The sequence below is a fragment of the Electrophorus electricus genome, chromosome 14, assembly GCF_041902795.1.
Source record: "Electrophorus electricus isolate QZ-2024a chromosome 14, ASM4190279v1, whole genome shotgun sequence".
In the NCBI taxonomy this organism is placed as follows: domain Eukaryota; kingdom Metazoa; phylum Chordata; class Actinopteri; order Gymnotiformes; family Gymnotidae; genus Electrophorus; species Electrophorus electricus.
This window is the reverse complement of record NC_137510.1, coordinates 5,338,292-5,353,226: the sequence shown is the minus strand read 5'-3', so window position 1 is coordinate 5,353,226 and position 14,935 is coordinate 5,338,292. Positions and strand designations below refer to the sequence as shown.

The 14,935-nt window shown below is 44.9% G+C and overlaps 1 protein-coding gene across 7 annotated transcripts in view; it reads left to right on the top strand.

Moving 5' to 3' along the window:
* grb10b (growth factor receptor-bound protein 10b) overlaps positions 1 to 14,935 on the top strand; it is a 52,682-nt gene that overhangs the window by 15,112 nt on the left and 22,635 nt on the right. For 3 of the 7 annotated variants that reach the window (XM_027024768.3, XM_027024767.3, XM_081695728.1), the window contains exons 2-4: positions 1,212 to 1,313; positions 7,306 to 7,402; positions 12,686 to 12,905. In XM_027024768.3, the coding sequence (XP_026880569.2) occupies positions 1,263 to 1,313; positions 7,306 to 7,402; positions 12,686 to 12,905 (368 nt within the window). In that variant the 5' untranslated portion in view covers positions 1,212 to 1,262. The remainder of the gene's footprint in view (positions 1 to 1,211; positions 1,314 to 7,305; positions 7,403 to 12,685; positions 12,906 to 14,935) is intronic. The other 4 variants (XM_081695726.1, XM_027024770.3, XM_081695727.1 and 1 more) reach the window with 3 other exon arrangements.

The window sequence follows — 14,935 nt, the reverse complement described above, 5'->3', positions numbered from 1 at the left end:
GATTAACATAACAAACAGCACATATATGGTTATAATCATTTTTGGTCATTCACTCGCTGAAGACAAGAGACATCAGCAAACACTTGACGTATCCAGGTGATGCTCTACAATTTTCTGGTCCTGTTTATTTTAGGGGATGTTGCTCTCCATTTTGACTGATTTTGGTTTCAGCTTGGTTGATTGGCATGATGAGTGAAGAACATTACACTTTGTGGCAAAACTGTAAAAGCTACTGTTGCTTTATCTTTATGATTTGTAAAAGGTGAAGTTCAGTTCAGCGACTTTTGGGGGCAGAACGGTGGTCTGGATGAGGCTGGTGTATTTGTATTATGGCAGACTCTGACACATCTGTGCCTAAACCTGCATGGACTTCAGAAGTTTAAAAGGAGTTTTGTATCATTTTCATCCCACTCTCTGGTCTGGATGTATTTTACCAGCTCATTTGCAATTATTAAGCTTACCATTTTTTTATAGCTGCTTAACAATATGCCAAACAGCTGATTTTGACTAATGTAGCTGCATATCTGATGTTTCAGGGGGGCTTTTTGGCCTTGGCTCATAACATTGTCTCTGGTGTTGCATGTAAAAGACAACAGCAAAAAGCACATACGGATGCTCCGTCTAGAATAAACCCTAGATCTTGTGTTAGCCCTATCGTACATGGACTTGCCAATAAAGCACACAAATAGATGCACCAATTGTCCAGGTAGCTTTTGGTGAAATGGTTGTGGCCTTTATAGTTCCTTCACAGTTCACCCAGTATGAACGTAGAACCCTTAAACTTAAGGGTTACACTTAAAAAACATTCTGCACTTGAACTATATAGCCACCATTGAATTTTAAATCCAGCAAAAGAGAGACAAAATATGTCCATGTCCAAATACTTAAAGGCTGGTTTTGTGTATTGTGATTGTAACTCTTGAACGTGTGTATTATTAAGCTCAGAATGGCAGAGGGCCCTCTGGGAAGAGTCAGGTCACTCTAGGCTTGTTCGGTTGTCTAATCCTTAATTCATGGCAACCGGGTGACACTCATCTCTTCTCCCTTTCCTGTTGTTTATTGACCCTGTGGAGCTATTTGGGTTAAGAGGCGCTCTGCGCAATATTGGTCACCACTTAGTTGAGTCTAAGAGAGAGGGTTTTTTTCCCTTTGTTTAGACTCAACTAATAGATGTATTTTTTTAATAACGTATTTCTGTATTTCTTTTGCAGGTTCTTTCTGCACCTTTGAATGTGATATTTTGGAGGTAAAAATCTGAGAAAATGGCTGTAGCTGAATGTCCAGATTATTTCCATCATCACCCAAAATATCAGGTAAGTTTTATTTTGGTCACTTAAATTTGAAAGATTATTATATGAGTATAAAAATATTTGTATCCCTTTCACTGGTTATGTTCTTCCCATAATGGAGAACAATTTGTTTTCTGGTTGAGACCAGCAAAATTAATCAATCAACTGGTCTGAAAGTAGAGATTTTCTCTCATTTGTTTTTTCATAAAATCTTTATTGATGACATCTCTAGCATATGGTCTGTTGCGGCAAAGAATAACTATAAAAGAACAGAAAACTTCTCAAATAAGCTTCATAGTGGAAGTTGAAGGACAGTTGTTAGATTCCATCAACAAATGCTTTAAATACTTAAATGCATACCAATGCATAGCTAACTAATAGGGTGAATGCAAAACTACAGTGACCACACTGCATCACACTAGAAATCATGGCACAGACATTAGGAAATATCTTACCATAGCTATTCTTTTGGAGTTTTATCCAGGTTTTGAACACAGGAATAACAATGAAAAGCAATTTAAGTTACTTATCCTTGCAGTAAATTTTTGTAGGTCTCCTTTTTGAAAAAGGAGAACAAGTTCAAAATGATTCATAACAGTTCAGAAGGATGTAAGATGGGGGCTTTAAAAACCCTACAAGTACTGACAGCTCTTTTTTAAAAATGTTTTTAATCACCTTTTATTAACTTTAATATATTCCAAACCTAAAGATTTTAGGCAACATTTACTGCCTATTCCCAAATTAAATAAAGGGGCCACACTTTAAACAGGAGAATTGTTTTGTTTTTGAGAATGTTAACATTCTTCCAAGCTTCACTTTTAAAAAAATCACAAAAGATTTTGCTTGGTATTCTTATGGAATATGCCACCTGCTGTAAGATCACCCCACATCGATCCCTTAATCGATCCAAGACCTGCGAGTGAAAAGGTAAATACCTCCAGAATGTGACTGGGGGGTACAACTCAACCGAGGTCAGCTATTTAGAGCCTGGTACCAAGTCTGGCAAGAGCTATGGAGACAGATCAGATAGCTTTCGATTAAGCTAAAAGCAGTGCAGTAGAGTGATTGGGAGGGAGGGAGAGAGAGAGAGAGAAAGAGAGAGAGTGAGCAAGCAAGAGTCTGCTCATCCTTGTTTTTGTATGTACCTGTCACAAGCAGTAGATTTAGGGTCCGGGCTTGAATGACTATGAAGGCCCGATGAATGGCTGTGGCATGGATGTGCATTCCTTGGTGCTGACGGCATCGGATTCACATAGCGCAACATGACGCAAGAGCATGGAAACAAAGGTTTAGCCATCATGTTTTGATGGACTCTCTATAGCCGGTGCCTGCGTCCACGTGCAGTGGTTCAGACCCACAGGGGTATCAGTCGGCGGCTTTACAATGGCAAGAGCCGTATGGTGAAGAGTTCCTTTATTTATTTAACTACAGCCTTTGGCCAAGAGCCCATCGGGGTGTTGTTATGCACAAAGGGCATGGACACTCAGTGTGATAATCTCCCCACCCGCCCACCCTCACTCCAACACCACCCCCACCCCAATTGTAGCCTTTGAAGAACTGAAGAATGAAGCAAATCATGGGCTCAGTACAAGGCATGCAGTGCTAAAATGGCGTAGTGAGATTATGTTGCATTAAATGAGGATATAGGCTCAGGGAGATTATGTAACTACTAACATTTGTGAAATCAGGGCTTGGGTCCAATATTGGGCTTTGGTCTGGCATAGCCCAGATCCATCTTTTATGAACCTCTCTGCCTCATTGAGGGTTAAGATGGTTATTCAGTCTTTGACTCTGAGGGGAAACATTCAACACTCGATTAAATTCTGATTACGGCCTTAAATAGTGGAGCATATAATAAGGGTAAGAGGTGAATAAAGGAACAATAAGTACGTTTTCCAGTTATTCTAATTTCATTATCTCTTCATTAATTCTTCACTTTTTGAAGCAGCCATTATACTGACACCTAGGGGCCTGGATGTTGCAGAGATTCAGTACTAAATCTGGGTACCCACTCTATGGAACATTAAAGTGGTTTATTTGAGGACTACAAAGCAAATTACTTGATCTCATGTAGGCTGCACTTGATAGAAAAATAAGTTAAAATTAAAATATTACATTTTTTACCACCAAAAATATTTTTGAAAGTGATTAACAGGCTTTTAAGGTGGAATGGAAACTTTGAGCATGAATCCAACCACAGCTTTGTTCTTTATTCAGAACTTTGGTAACTAAAGAGCTGACAGATGTTTGAAAATGTTCCTATACACACAAAGACCTAATTAAAGCCAAAAGTTGTCGTCTTCCTTCATCTTTTGGGTCAGTGAAAGCAGGCTTTTCAGTGTGTTTATTAGCTGTAGTGTATGACTAACTGAGCAGATCCTAGAGACTGTCCCCCTGCCTTATTTACAGTTAATAAAACTTTACTGCCTGACCTGCATGCTTTTCTCTTCCCTGTAGTTTAATCTCATGTGCACCACAATGTTTACTTTTCATATTACAATCATTAATATTCTGACTGATGAGGATGTTTTTGGACTACAGTGGATTCTGTTTGCTGAACTTGTCACCTTTTTGACTCCCCTCCGGTTTTCATGCCTGTAATTAGTTAAGAACTCTGTGTCATATGACAGCACATGTGTGAATACTTAATTTTATCAATATGTGGACCGTTCTGTTATTGGGGACGTGAGTAATGAGGAAAGCCTGTTCAATTTGAAGTTAGACTGATCTCCTCTAAATCTCCTCTCACCCCCTGCCTAAGCAAGCGTGCATCCCGGCTGGCTCGGGCATCGGCACGTTTGGCAGCACATGGGGATCTGCCCCGAAACGCAGCTTTGCCTTTAGCTCCGCCATACCCCCGTCTCTCCCCGGCCCAGCCCTGATCGCTAAAAGCTCTGCTCACCAGACACGCCACCAGCCTCAAGGGTCGTAAAAAATCCTCGCCTCAAGTTTTGGAGATGTTTTCACAGTGAATCAAGCGGATTGTTGGCAGCTCGCAGTTCGTGTTCCTGGAAATCCAACTTCTTCTCGTTGGTATTTCTTGGAAGCGGCTGATTCAGGATCTGGCTCTTTTATTTTGCGATCCAGAGGAAACGGTTTGGTCTGGGTCGAATTGAAATAGAAGCACTGTTCACTTAAAGTGTGGCTGACAAAAACCCTCTCTGTGCTTGATTTAAAACAAGCAGGGTCAAAAGACCTGCACTGCACCATCTGACTCAACTCTTCCCTTCACCAAGTACAGCGTCTAAAATATTGGTGATAAAAAGTTCACGGCACCCTATTATAGCAACTTCTGCAAAATTAGTTATTTTTACCTCCAAATCTGGAGGAACTGTCCTTTTCCTACAAGTTTCTCTTTTTACCGTGTTAAAAGGGGGTTGGGGGGCAGGTGTGACAGAGAGTAAAGTGCGCAAAACACCCCGACCCGCACTTGCGTGCGCATGCATGCACGCATGCACGCACGCACACTCAACGCGCATGCACGCACGCAGACATATGCACACACACTCTTTAGCACTGTCATTCCTCCTCTGGAATGCACAGTAGTTTGCCCTTTTTTGACCTTTTGAAAACCGGGCCAAATTGTAACCCTTGTGAGCTGCGGGAGGGGGTACATAAGGACCCGTGTGCTGGGGCATAAGCCCGACTTCACACGGCTGACGTTTAAAGCAGTGTGTAGAATTTTTTCGCATACCTGCGCCACAGTCTGCGTTTCCTTCATTCATCCATATGTTCTTGAGCTCAACCAGACAAACAGGTCCTGGCTTCTAAAGTGCATGTCTGGAATTCTCCTGTATGACCATTGGTCAACCTCTCAAACCTGATTTCTTCAAATCGTCTGGTTCGTTAGCTTTATAGCAGTAATTGGTATTGCTTCGTATGCAGGTGACCAAACTCTTTAGAACTGGGTTTGTTACTGATCTGTTAGAAATACAGCTCTCCCATTAAAAATGGAATGGGCATGTTTTACAGACAAAAAGCTGCTATCTTTTTTTTGTTGTTGGGAGTGTATATCCCACACAACACCCACATTTATTAAACAAAATTTAGTCCTGGGCCAGATCACATTCCTGGACTTTCCTAATAAAAAAATTTTCCAGTTTAAACCAAAAGTACCTTTAATCTATGTATGCCAAAATATTAGATTAATGTAGAATTTATACCTGATGGTATTTTGAAGTTACAGGGTTTACCTCCTTAGAGTAGGCAGAAAGGTTATAAAAGAAAGGTGGTTTTCCTGGGCTCCATATCTCTTGTTGTATCAATGGGGATTATTTGGTGCAAGCAGTGTACAAACTGTACATGTGTGCCCAGGATCTAAGAAACGGAGGTCAATGATCCGTCACACATCACTGACGCCAACTTGAGTCGGAGTGGTCTGAAAGTTCTCTTATAAGGTATGCAGTCAGCCAAAGAAACCCAAACTGAAACTTTTTTTTTGGATGTGATCTTACCTTGTCTCTGCTTAATGACTGGTCCTGATACTGACTATAACTTTGTATTTCTGTGCAAGTCTCTCCACCGCATATTACAATGTTATTTTTTCCCCCATGGTGGTGCTTGTATGAATGCGTTACTGGACTGACTGCAGACCTGGGCAGAGACAGAATCCAATGCATTTGAAGTTTCTACGTCAAAAGCTTTCCTAGAGTGTTCTAGCGTTGGACCAGACTTTTATAAGAGTAGGAAATATTGAGGACGAGCATGAGGAAGAAGCCTGGTGTTCTGAACCTGACGCCTTGGAAGGATTGAGGCCATTACAACCGAACGGTTTTTGGCCAAACCGCCCAGATGTTTCTGCCTCAACGACCTGGCCGCAGCTGCAGCGCTGAGGACATTCGCGTATGATAATGGCATAAACGATGACATAAATCTGGTGGTTCCAGGAAGCCGTGTCCGTTCTGGTCCTCCAGACAGATCAACAGATTTGTTGTTGCTCTCCTCAGACCATGTCGCCTCCCTCACTTGGCATTATTTAAGAACCCAGCCACTCTGCATCTACACGGGCATGGCGCCCAAAAAACTCCGATCTGGGCTCAGAAATGGAAGCGCTTTAATCCCCGACTTCCTTGGCGCTGCTGTTGAGCCCACATCAGACAGCGTCTCTGCGGTCGGCGGCCGGCCGAGGGTGGGGCAGCTGCTGGGGGGAGCCGCAGGACGTTCTGTCCCTGGCACCCGCTGCGACTGCCCAAGATATCCCACAGTTCTCAGCCGCCCCGGCCTTTGTAACGCGGCCGAGAGCCAGAATGTTCTCCCCTTGCTGCGCAGCGAAGCCAGGCAGCTCGAATCAAGCGTCCCTTCGCTGCTTGTTTGCCTGCAGCGGACAGAACTCTGGTGCCTGGACTCGGGGATGCGTGCCAGCGATCACCCTGCCCATGCAGCGGAGGGGCTGCACATCAGCAGCCAGCACTTTCTGTATCCTGCACCCCTGAGAAACGCACCTCGCCCCAGGGCCAGCTTAAGTCACGAGGGAGGGAGTCCTGCCCCGACCACACAACCCCTAGCTCTCCGATGTAGCCAGTACATCGCAGCCTCGGCCCAGCAGAGGACGGGGTGGCTGGGCTGGAGGTTAGACTGGAGATCAGGCACTCATCAGGACGAGAGGAGGTGGAGAAGGAAAAGTTGATGAATAATAACTGCACGTCCTGCACGTGCAGTCACTCGTGCCTGTGCATGCTCACCATTGAGAGTCTGTTTAAAATAATCAAGATTTAATAAGAGCATATAAAAAGTATTTACTCTCCCCCCCCACCCCCCCACCCCCCCCCCCCACCCCAAGTGTCTGGTATTGGGCAAGGAGAAGCTTATGGAAAATTGCCTGCAGGGATATGTTGACATCCAAAAATTCCAAAGATATAAAATAGGTCAATTTAGTGCGGGGGTGTGTGTGTGCGTGTGTGCGCGCATACACTTCCTTACAGCTGTTTAACCTTTAGATATAATGCTCAACACACTGCTGAAATCTTGAGGTGAAATGATCAAATAATTGCTGTCCTCTTTTGGCTTTTTCTATCAGCAGGATAAAGTAGACCGAACTCCTAGTCACAGACCAGCAGATCTAATTGGGTCAAGTTTCCAGCCAACAGCCAATCGGAACTCTCCCAACCACCAAGGTTAGTGCTATTCATTGGTTCTGTAGATGTTCATGAGCTGTTCATGAAAATGGGCACAATTCCAATTCCACCGGCAGAATGTCAGACTTTTGGAGAGTGTATGATCATGCCAGTCAACGCAGATCACTCACTAGCTGTGTGTGTGTGTGTGTGTGTGTGTGTGTGCGCGTGTGTGTGTGCCTTTTTTTTGTAGTTTGGAACTTGCTTATTAAGTCCAACCAATTGGCAGTTCAAATACTTCATTTGTAAAGACACAGGGTGCCGCACTCATTAAGACCCCAGTCTAACAGTGCCACACAAAATAACATTCCAGGCCATGATAATCGGAGCATGAGATTTAAGCACAGCATTACTTCATCAGCGTGTGTGTGTGTGTGTGTGTGTGTGTGTGTGTTCAGCATGGGGTGCACTGTGCAAGTGCTTTTCTTTCTCTTTTTTTAAGAAATGGTGGTGTAATCACTGCAATAAGTGGAGCAGAAAGGTACAGTGTATTTGCTGAGCTCTTGATATTTACTGAAGGAAAAGAGCACAAATAAGTGCTTGATTGTCCCCTACATGACAGTGACTTCGGAAATATTTAGTCTTTAGCCTGCTTGAATCTGTAAGTGGCTCTTGTTCGTGTATTATTTTGTATGCTGAAACAACAAAGTCAGAGTTCATGGGTGATCTTCCCAAATTTCATTATTTGTGTTTTTCTGAACAATCTATGAAATTTCAGGATGAAATTTATGACACATTTTGATCTACACATCTGTAATTAGCCTATTTATATTATGTCTTTACACCACCTAGCTTGCTTTGCAGTCGTCTGTAATTTCTGTCAGACTCCACTTGCTTAAAAACAGCCCAGATGTTGCCCTCACCGAATGCAACACTCTGGTTTGGACCGGTTTAAAGCCCTAGCCAAGAATCACTACTGGCACTTTGGTTTCTGGCACTCAGTCCAGTGCAGATTGCCTGCGTTTACCAGGGTATGCTGACCTTTTTAAATCTGTCTCCTGCGGTGACCATTCAGGCAGATGATCGCTGCCTGGCCAAAGTCCACAAGGGTAGATCAGCAAATAATGGAGTTCCCCACAGAGCAGAGCCCACAAGACCAGAAAATTAGGAATCCTGCGCGGAGCACAATGGGCAATGGGAGGAAATGCTGAGGTTTTCCCCAGAGGATGATTTGGATCATTTCAACTCCAGATCTCCGATTCCTGGGTTTAGTGATCGCTGATTGTTAATACGTGCCGTAGAAGATTGCAATTCCAGGTCGTTTTCCACCCTCCATTTACTTAGGAGTGAGGCGCAAGTCAAACATTTATTCAGCAGCTGCGTTAACTGTTGAATAAACTACTAGCGAATAGGAAATTCCAAAAGCAGAAACTGGATATGAGTTTCCAAGAATGTTTCCTGGATGTTCTGATATACAGAGTCCTAGTCCAGTTCTGCCGGTCGAACCTGAGCAGACAATGCACCCAGCTGCCTTTTCCTAAATCTAGCCCTGTCCTTTGCTCTTTTATTCTGCCTGGTCCTCCGGCCTGGAGTTATTCCATTCCTTTATCTGTGGCTCTCTGTGTTCGTCTGATCCAACTCGGCTTGCGGATCATCGGGATCCAGCATATTCCACACATCAAAGGGACGCTTTTGGTCGGCGGCCAGGCCGAATTTCAAGATGGAGGATGTATATGAAGGGTGGTGATGAACTGAGTGTTTGCAGAAACCCTTTGTCAGTGTAATCCTAATTGGGCTTTGATGTTTCCACCTCATTTGATTTACCGTTTCAGTTTCTTTGTTGCTGCCGCCCTCCCCCCCCAATTGTCCAATTGTTTACATTGTTTACATTATTACATAATTCTGTTTACATTATGTACAGTACACTGGAGCCCCACTGTGAAGTGCAGTACTGTGGGTCTGGATGAAAACAGCGTGGACTCTCTCTCTCTCTCTCGTTTGCTTGCCCCTTGTTTTGGGGTGGAACCTGCCTCTCCCCAAGCCGTGGCGGGCGCCCCCACGTCCTCCGGCCCCGTGACCAGCTTGGCTCTGTGACCAGCAGAGCCCTGGTGCTGAATGCGGTACAAACATTTCTTGAAAGGCGGAAAAAATGGTCTTTCTCTGTATAATATAAAACCATTTTCCCCCAGTAATCACTGTAAACCACTCACTCGGACTACACCTCCTAGTACGTGGCAGCATATGTAGCGTTGCTAATATATACCTTTGTGGTTTTGTTGTTGTTGTTGTTGTTTACTAAATCGGATCTTGCACGGATGTGTAGATGATGTGTGGCTGAAGCTAGTCAGAGCTGTCATCTACAGAGGAGATGCCTTTTGGAAAAACTTGACTTGGGGCATCCTGACTGGATTACCCTCCTCTTGCCTATCAGGCTGCTGACGTTAATGGTGTGCTATCAAGTACCAGACCCTTGCTGTGTTCCTCAGGGTCGTATTTTAGGGCCTTTGTTATTGGTGTTCGTGTTCCAGTACATTGGCCAATGAACAAAGCTTATTTCCAGTACACTGATCATTGGTCATGTAACGTGCAGGGCTAGTAAGAAAGAAATGTGCAATTAACTTACAGCTTTTATATAACAAATTGCACCAATGTAAAGTCAAAGCTATGTAGTATATAATCTAGAGAAAATTGATAAACCTGTTTAGGTATAAATTAACTAAAATTAAATAAATTAGCCGCTGGAGGTGCCTGCCCAGTTACTCCAATCTGATTCTCTGTGCACTGGGAAAGACAAGCAATCAAGCACATAGTGTAGTTACCTAACTGTAAAAGATAGCAGAGTCAGTAATTGGGTTGATTTCTGCCCAGTTACTAAGATGGATGTTCCAATCCAGAACAGCAATGCTGTTTCAAGTCTTTATTTTTAGACAATTTGTTTGTTCAGCCTCAGTCCTGACATTTCTCATTAACTTGACATCCGTACAGACATCTGCAAGGCTGTCGGGTAGTTCTGCTCGCTGCCCCGCTAGGAGTGTAGTCTTCGGAGTCTTTGGGCTTCCTTTTTGTGTCAGGGCGCCTGCGCGAGGAGTCGCCGCCGCTCGATCCTGCAAGGCCGCCAGCCATTCCTGAATGCCCCTGTGGACTGCAGCTTTTCCAGCTGGTGCCTTAGAGCGGAGGACTGTTTATGGAGGACCCGCGTCCAATCCGATTTGGCTGTCCTCTGCACTTACGGCTTATGCTGATGTGAACCTCGACACGGGGCCGGCGGGTAGACAGCCTCTGCCTACAACTCGTGCTGGCCCCGGGCTGTTAGACTGGCCAATCGGTCTTCAAGGCGAAGCCTTCTGGCCTGAGTGTCACCTCACGCTTTCATGGAATGCGTTTTGCATGTTTTGCCTTGGCTGGGGCCAGTATGTCGGCTTGTTCCAATCTACATCCGTGCGGTGCGCAGATTTCTTGCTCGCCCTTGCGTGCCTTGGAGACAGTCAAAGTGTCCAGTTCCGTTTGATGGCTGCTAGTACATCCCCTAAGGCTTCGTTTTTTACGCACTGGATGGCCCCATCGTTTGAGTCTGCCGTAAACTTCTCGGATGCCAGAGGGTACTGCAGCTGACCCCATCCTCTGCACGACCGCGCTGGAATAATTAGTGGACCCTGTGGTCCCACCAGACGGTTTTTGACCCTTCCTGAAGCGCTGCTCCCCTGCATGCACAGCAGTCACATCGAAACATGCTTGGCCCTACCAGCACTCGCTGATCCCAATCGAAGATGGAGAAGCCGTCGTTTTCTTTAGCAGTAACTTTGCTCCTCTGCTGTAATTGAGGCGATTCTACTTCCTATTCTGAGCTCGTGCCAGGTCACATGACTGGTCACTAACTAGTGACACTGCACTTTCAGTCAAGAGCACCAGCATAGTGCATTAAAGGGTGTTCTTTAAAAATGTAAAGCAAAGTAAGACTACCAAAAAGCCTCTTTGCTCTGTTCTCTTCTTTCCCCCCTGGGAAAATCACATTTATCAGCACTCCATTAAACACACAGTACTTGTCTTTGCTGTGGTATAGTTATATGAAGGCTTTGGAATTTATGACTAGTGCAGTATTGCTCTCTGGGAAATTTGCATGTATGCTAGTAACTGGCAGTGATTTTAAAGGAAAAATATTTATTTAGCCAAATCTGAGTGGCACTGCCATTAAATACATGGGTGCTGTAAACACACCCCCATATATGGGTCGGGGAGGGGGGGAGGTGTTGTCCTAATACTTTGAAAATAGTTCTGTTTTCTTTTTACACGCTTTAATGGGTAATGCGATATCAGCCGTTGTCTGCTTACATCAGATGCAGTTGCTAAGCCCTTGGCTTGTTGCCTGTGTATGTCATCAAAATGAAGCGTGTCATATGTTTGTGTGACATCACAAGTTTTCCAGAAGGGTGGAGTGTCCCGGTGTTCCAGGAACCGTAGTCCCCTTCATGGCCTGCTCACATCCCTCATATCCGTTCTTCAGAGAGTGATTCATTATGTGCGGAGCTATGGGTCGCTGACTGCCCTGAGACTGTCCTGCTCAGTAACTGTGTGCTTTTTCAGATGCTATAGGGGATTTTTAAGCATTATAATGGAACCTACAAATAAATGAGCACTACTGACCATATACTGGGCCACAAGAACCTTAGTTTTCAGGACAAATGTGTTTTTTAAGACATTTTAACATTTTTTGTTTCCTCATATTTGATGTCCTATCTGTTATGTAGTGCAGTCTGTTTTAAGATCTGTTGGGTATGCACCCTCTGCCTGCTGCCATGGAAACAACATCCTGGTGTGGTCCACGTACGGTCTGATGCCACGTAGTTTGTTAGCTGTCCTGCTGGCCTTTAATAAATTCATGGGTGAAAGTGCGAGGTGAAAGGATTACCGTTTAACTCGACAGCGATTTCTTATTAATTTGCGACCTATAGAGTATCCGCGTTGGGTGTAGTAAACGGGCGTGCGTTGTGGTGAATAATGGAGAAAACGACTATGGTCCTGCTTCCGTTTTCAAGTGGATGAGAAGGTTAAATCTTTGGCTACCTCTCCTGGAGAAAGGTGGAAGTGCAGTGTTTATAAGAGCTCATACACACAACTGTAAAATACTCTTGACGTGATTAATAGATCTTGGTGAGAATGTCGTTACAGTATCACCCAACTGCATATTGTAGTAGTCGTTACTCTTTCTAAATCTACTTTAAATTCTCATTTATTCTTCATATTTCTTAAATAAAATTGAATGTCAGTTTCTCTGCAAGTGATCTCTCACACAGTCATAATGCCACTAATAGTGCATGTATCTCTCTCTCCCCCAACCTCAACCAGAAGATGATGTGGATCTGGAGGCGCTGGTCAATGATATGAACTCTTCGTTTGAGAACCTCTACTCCAGCGTGCAGTGTGAGTCAACCCCGCTGCTGCACAACGGGCAGCTACACCGGCTTGGTGAGACGCACGCCCCCACGCACGCCCCCAACCTCGGCCAGCAAACCTCACCCCACCACAGGCTGCACCGCTCCCAACCCATGCACATCCTCGCTGTCAGGTAACACACACACAAGCACACACACAAATACACGGACCACACAAATGTGCTTACGCGCGCACGCACAAACACATATACACAAACCACACAAATGCGAATACTCACACAATTAAGTGAACACCTTTGTGTCTCATGGTTCTTTCCAGAACAGCATTGACAAAATAATTGCTCACATAAGTCTTCTTCCCTCAGGCCACAGCAGTCTTACACACACACACACACACACACACGAGCGCATCTAATCGAACCGAGCTGAACGACTGTTGGACTAACCAGTTCGCTGGCTTTCTTCTGTTTGTGCTCTCAAGCGTGGCAGGCCGGCTCTGCAGGGTTGTGGAAGCATGCTCTGCACCATCAGCTTGAAACTGTGCACCCTCGCCTGATCTTTCAGAGCGCACGGTGTTAAGAAGCCCGTGAGTCAGGGGAAGACTCTCAGTTTGCGCAGGCCGATGTGAGCGACAGCTCGGTGCACATGCACCTGCTGGCCTGGCCTGTTCGATGATGCTGCTGGCAACAATCATTTAAGGGCGTCCAGTTTCACTCCTCGCTCGGGTCAGAACAAGTACACAAGGCGCTTTGTAGATGTGTCTGACAGGTTGTTGTCGAATGTTCGCTGCAGTTAAGCCAGGAAGACAGGGTGTGTTTTTTTTGTTGTTGTTGTTTTGTTTTCTTTTTCTTTTTCTTCCTGTGATTTTAAGAAAACGTTACATGAGGTGTCAGACTCCCCCTTTTTTTGGGGGGGGGGCTTGTCTGCATAGCTTGTACAGATGTGTGCGTTCCAGTATGGTTCCAACACATCCTCGGAAATCGTGCTCTGGACCCTGGGCTGGGTGACGACTTTAAAAGCGCTTTGCTATAGAGTTGGGCTACAGGTCAGGTAGCGTGTGTACATGTCCAATTCAGGAGATCTCCCATAACTCCCTACATGGCACCAGGGCCAAAGCTTGTTTCAGACAGGTGTATAATAGCCAGCCACACCCATGAACTCTGTGTCTGTGTGTGCTCGCGCACGTGCACACACTTGTGTAACTATGCGACAGTGATTTGCGCATGCTGTATGTAATTTGTTTACTATTGTTATTATTACAATGCAACATTCTCTCAGCAAGGCACAGTGTTCCACTGCACACTCACACAGGCGTGTAAATTTGTCCAGCTCTGACGCGTGGTTTTGTTGTTTCAAGAACGCGTAACGTTCCAGGATGCTTCTAGAACAGGGGGAGCTAGGAGGGCCAACTCCAGATGGGCAGCCAATACCATGGAGGGTCCACTCACCCAATAATCACTTCAGTTCAATATGCCGGTATCTCTGCTGACCAATAGAACGTTCAGTTCATTTCTCGTCATCGTAATTCCCATCGGTCCCACTACAGATCTTAAAGTTTTGGTCCCAGTGACTTATCTTTCCAAAGTACTTGCAGTACAGCAGATTGATCCCAAAGTCCATGTCAGTAGACTGTACCTCATTTAAAATTGTCATGTTCCAACAGCCTGTCAATTTTCAGCATGCTTGCAAATTCTACACATTGATGATCAGCAGGTCAGCGTGACTGACAGGAAATGTGGTCACTCTTCCGTTACTCTTAAATGTAATACCTATTGCCATAGTTACTCCTCAGCCCACCAAGAGCATAGCTGTTGGAACAAGCTAGCTAGAACGTGGACTTCTTTTCACCTTCTGGAAACGAATTTGGTTTTTGCTTGATGTAATTTTCCACTGCAAATCATCCAGTGTTCACTGATACAAAAACAAACAAACCCCAAAACGTTTTATTTTCCATACAGGGTGGAAGGTGTGCCCCTGCCGAGAAAGCCATGCAGGGCATGTATGCATTGCGAGGAACAGGTATACGTTGAAGGACCTCTCGCAGAAAGCGGTCTCGTTATTTGGACCACCTTAGTGTGTCCCCCGCATACATGCGACTGTACACTTCTCGTGCGGGTTTGATGCAGTGGCGTAAACGCATGCGCAGATGAATACGCTGTCAGGAGAAGCTGGTTTTTGTCGAGGTTGAGCAGGCTGTGCGGCG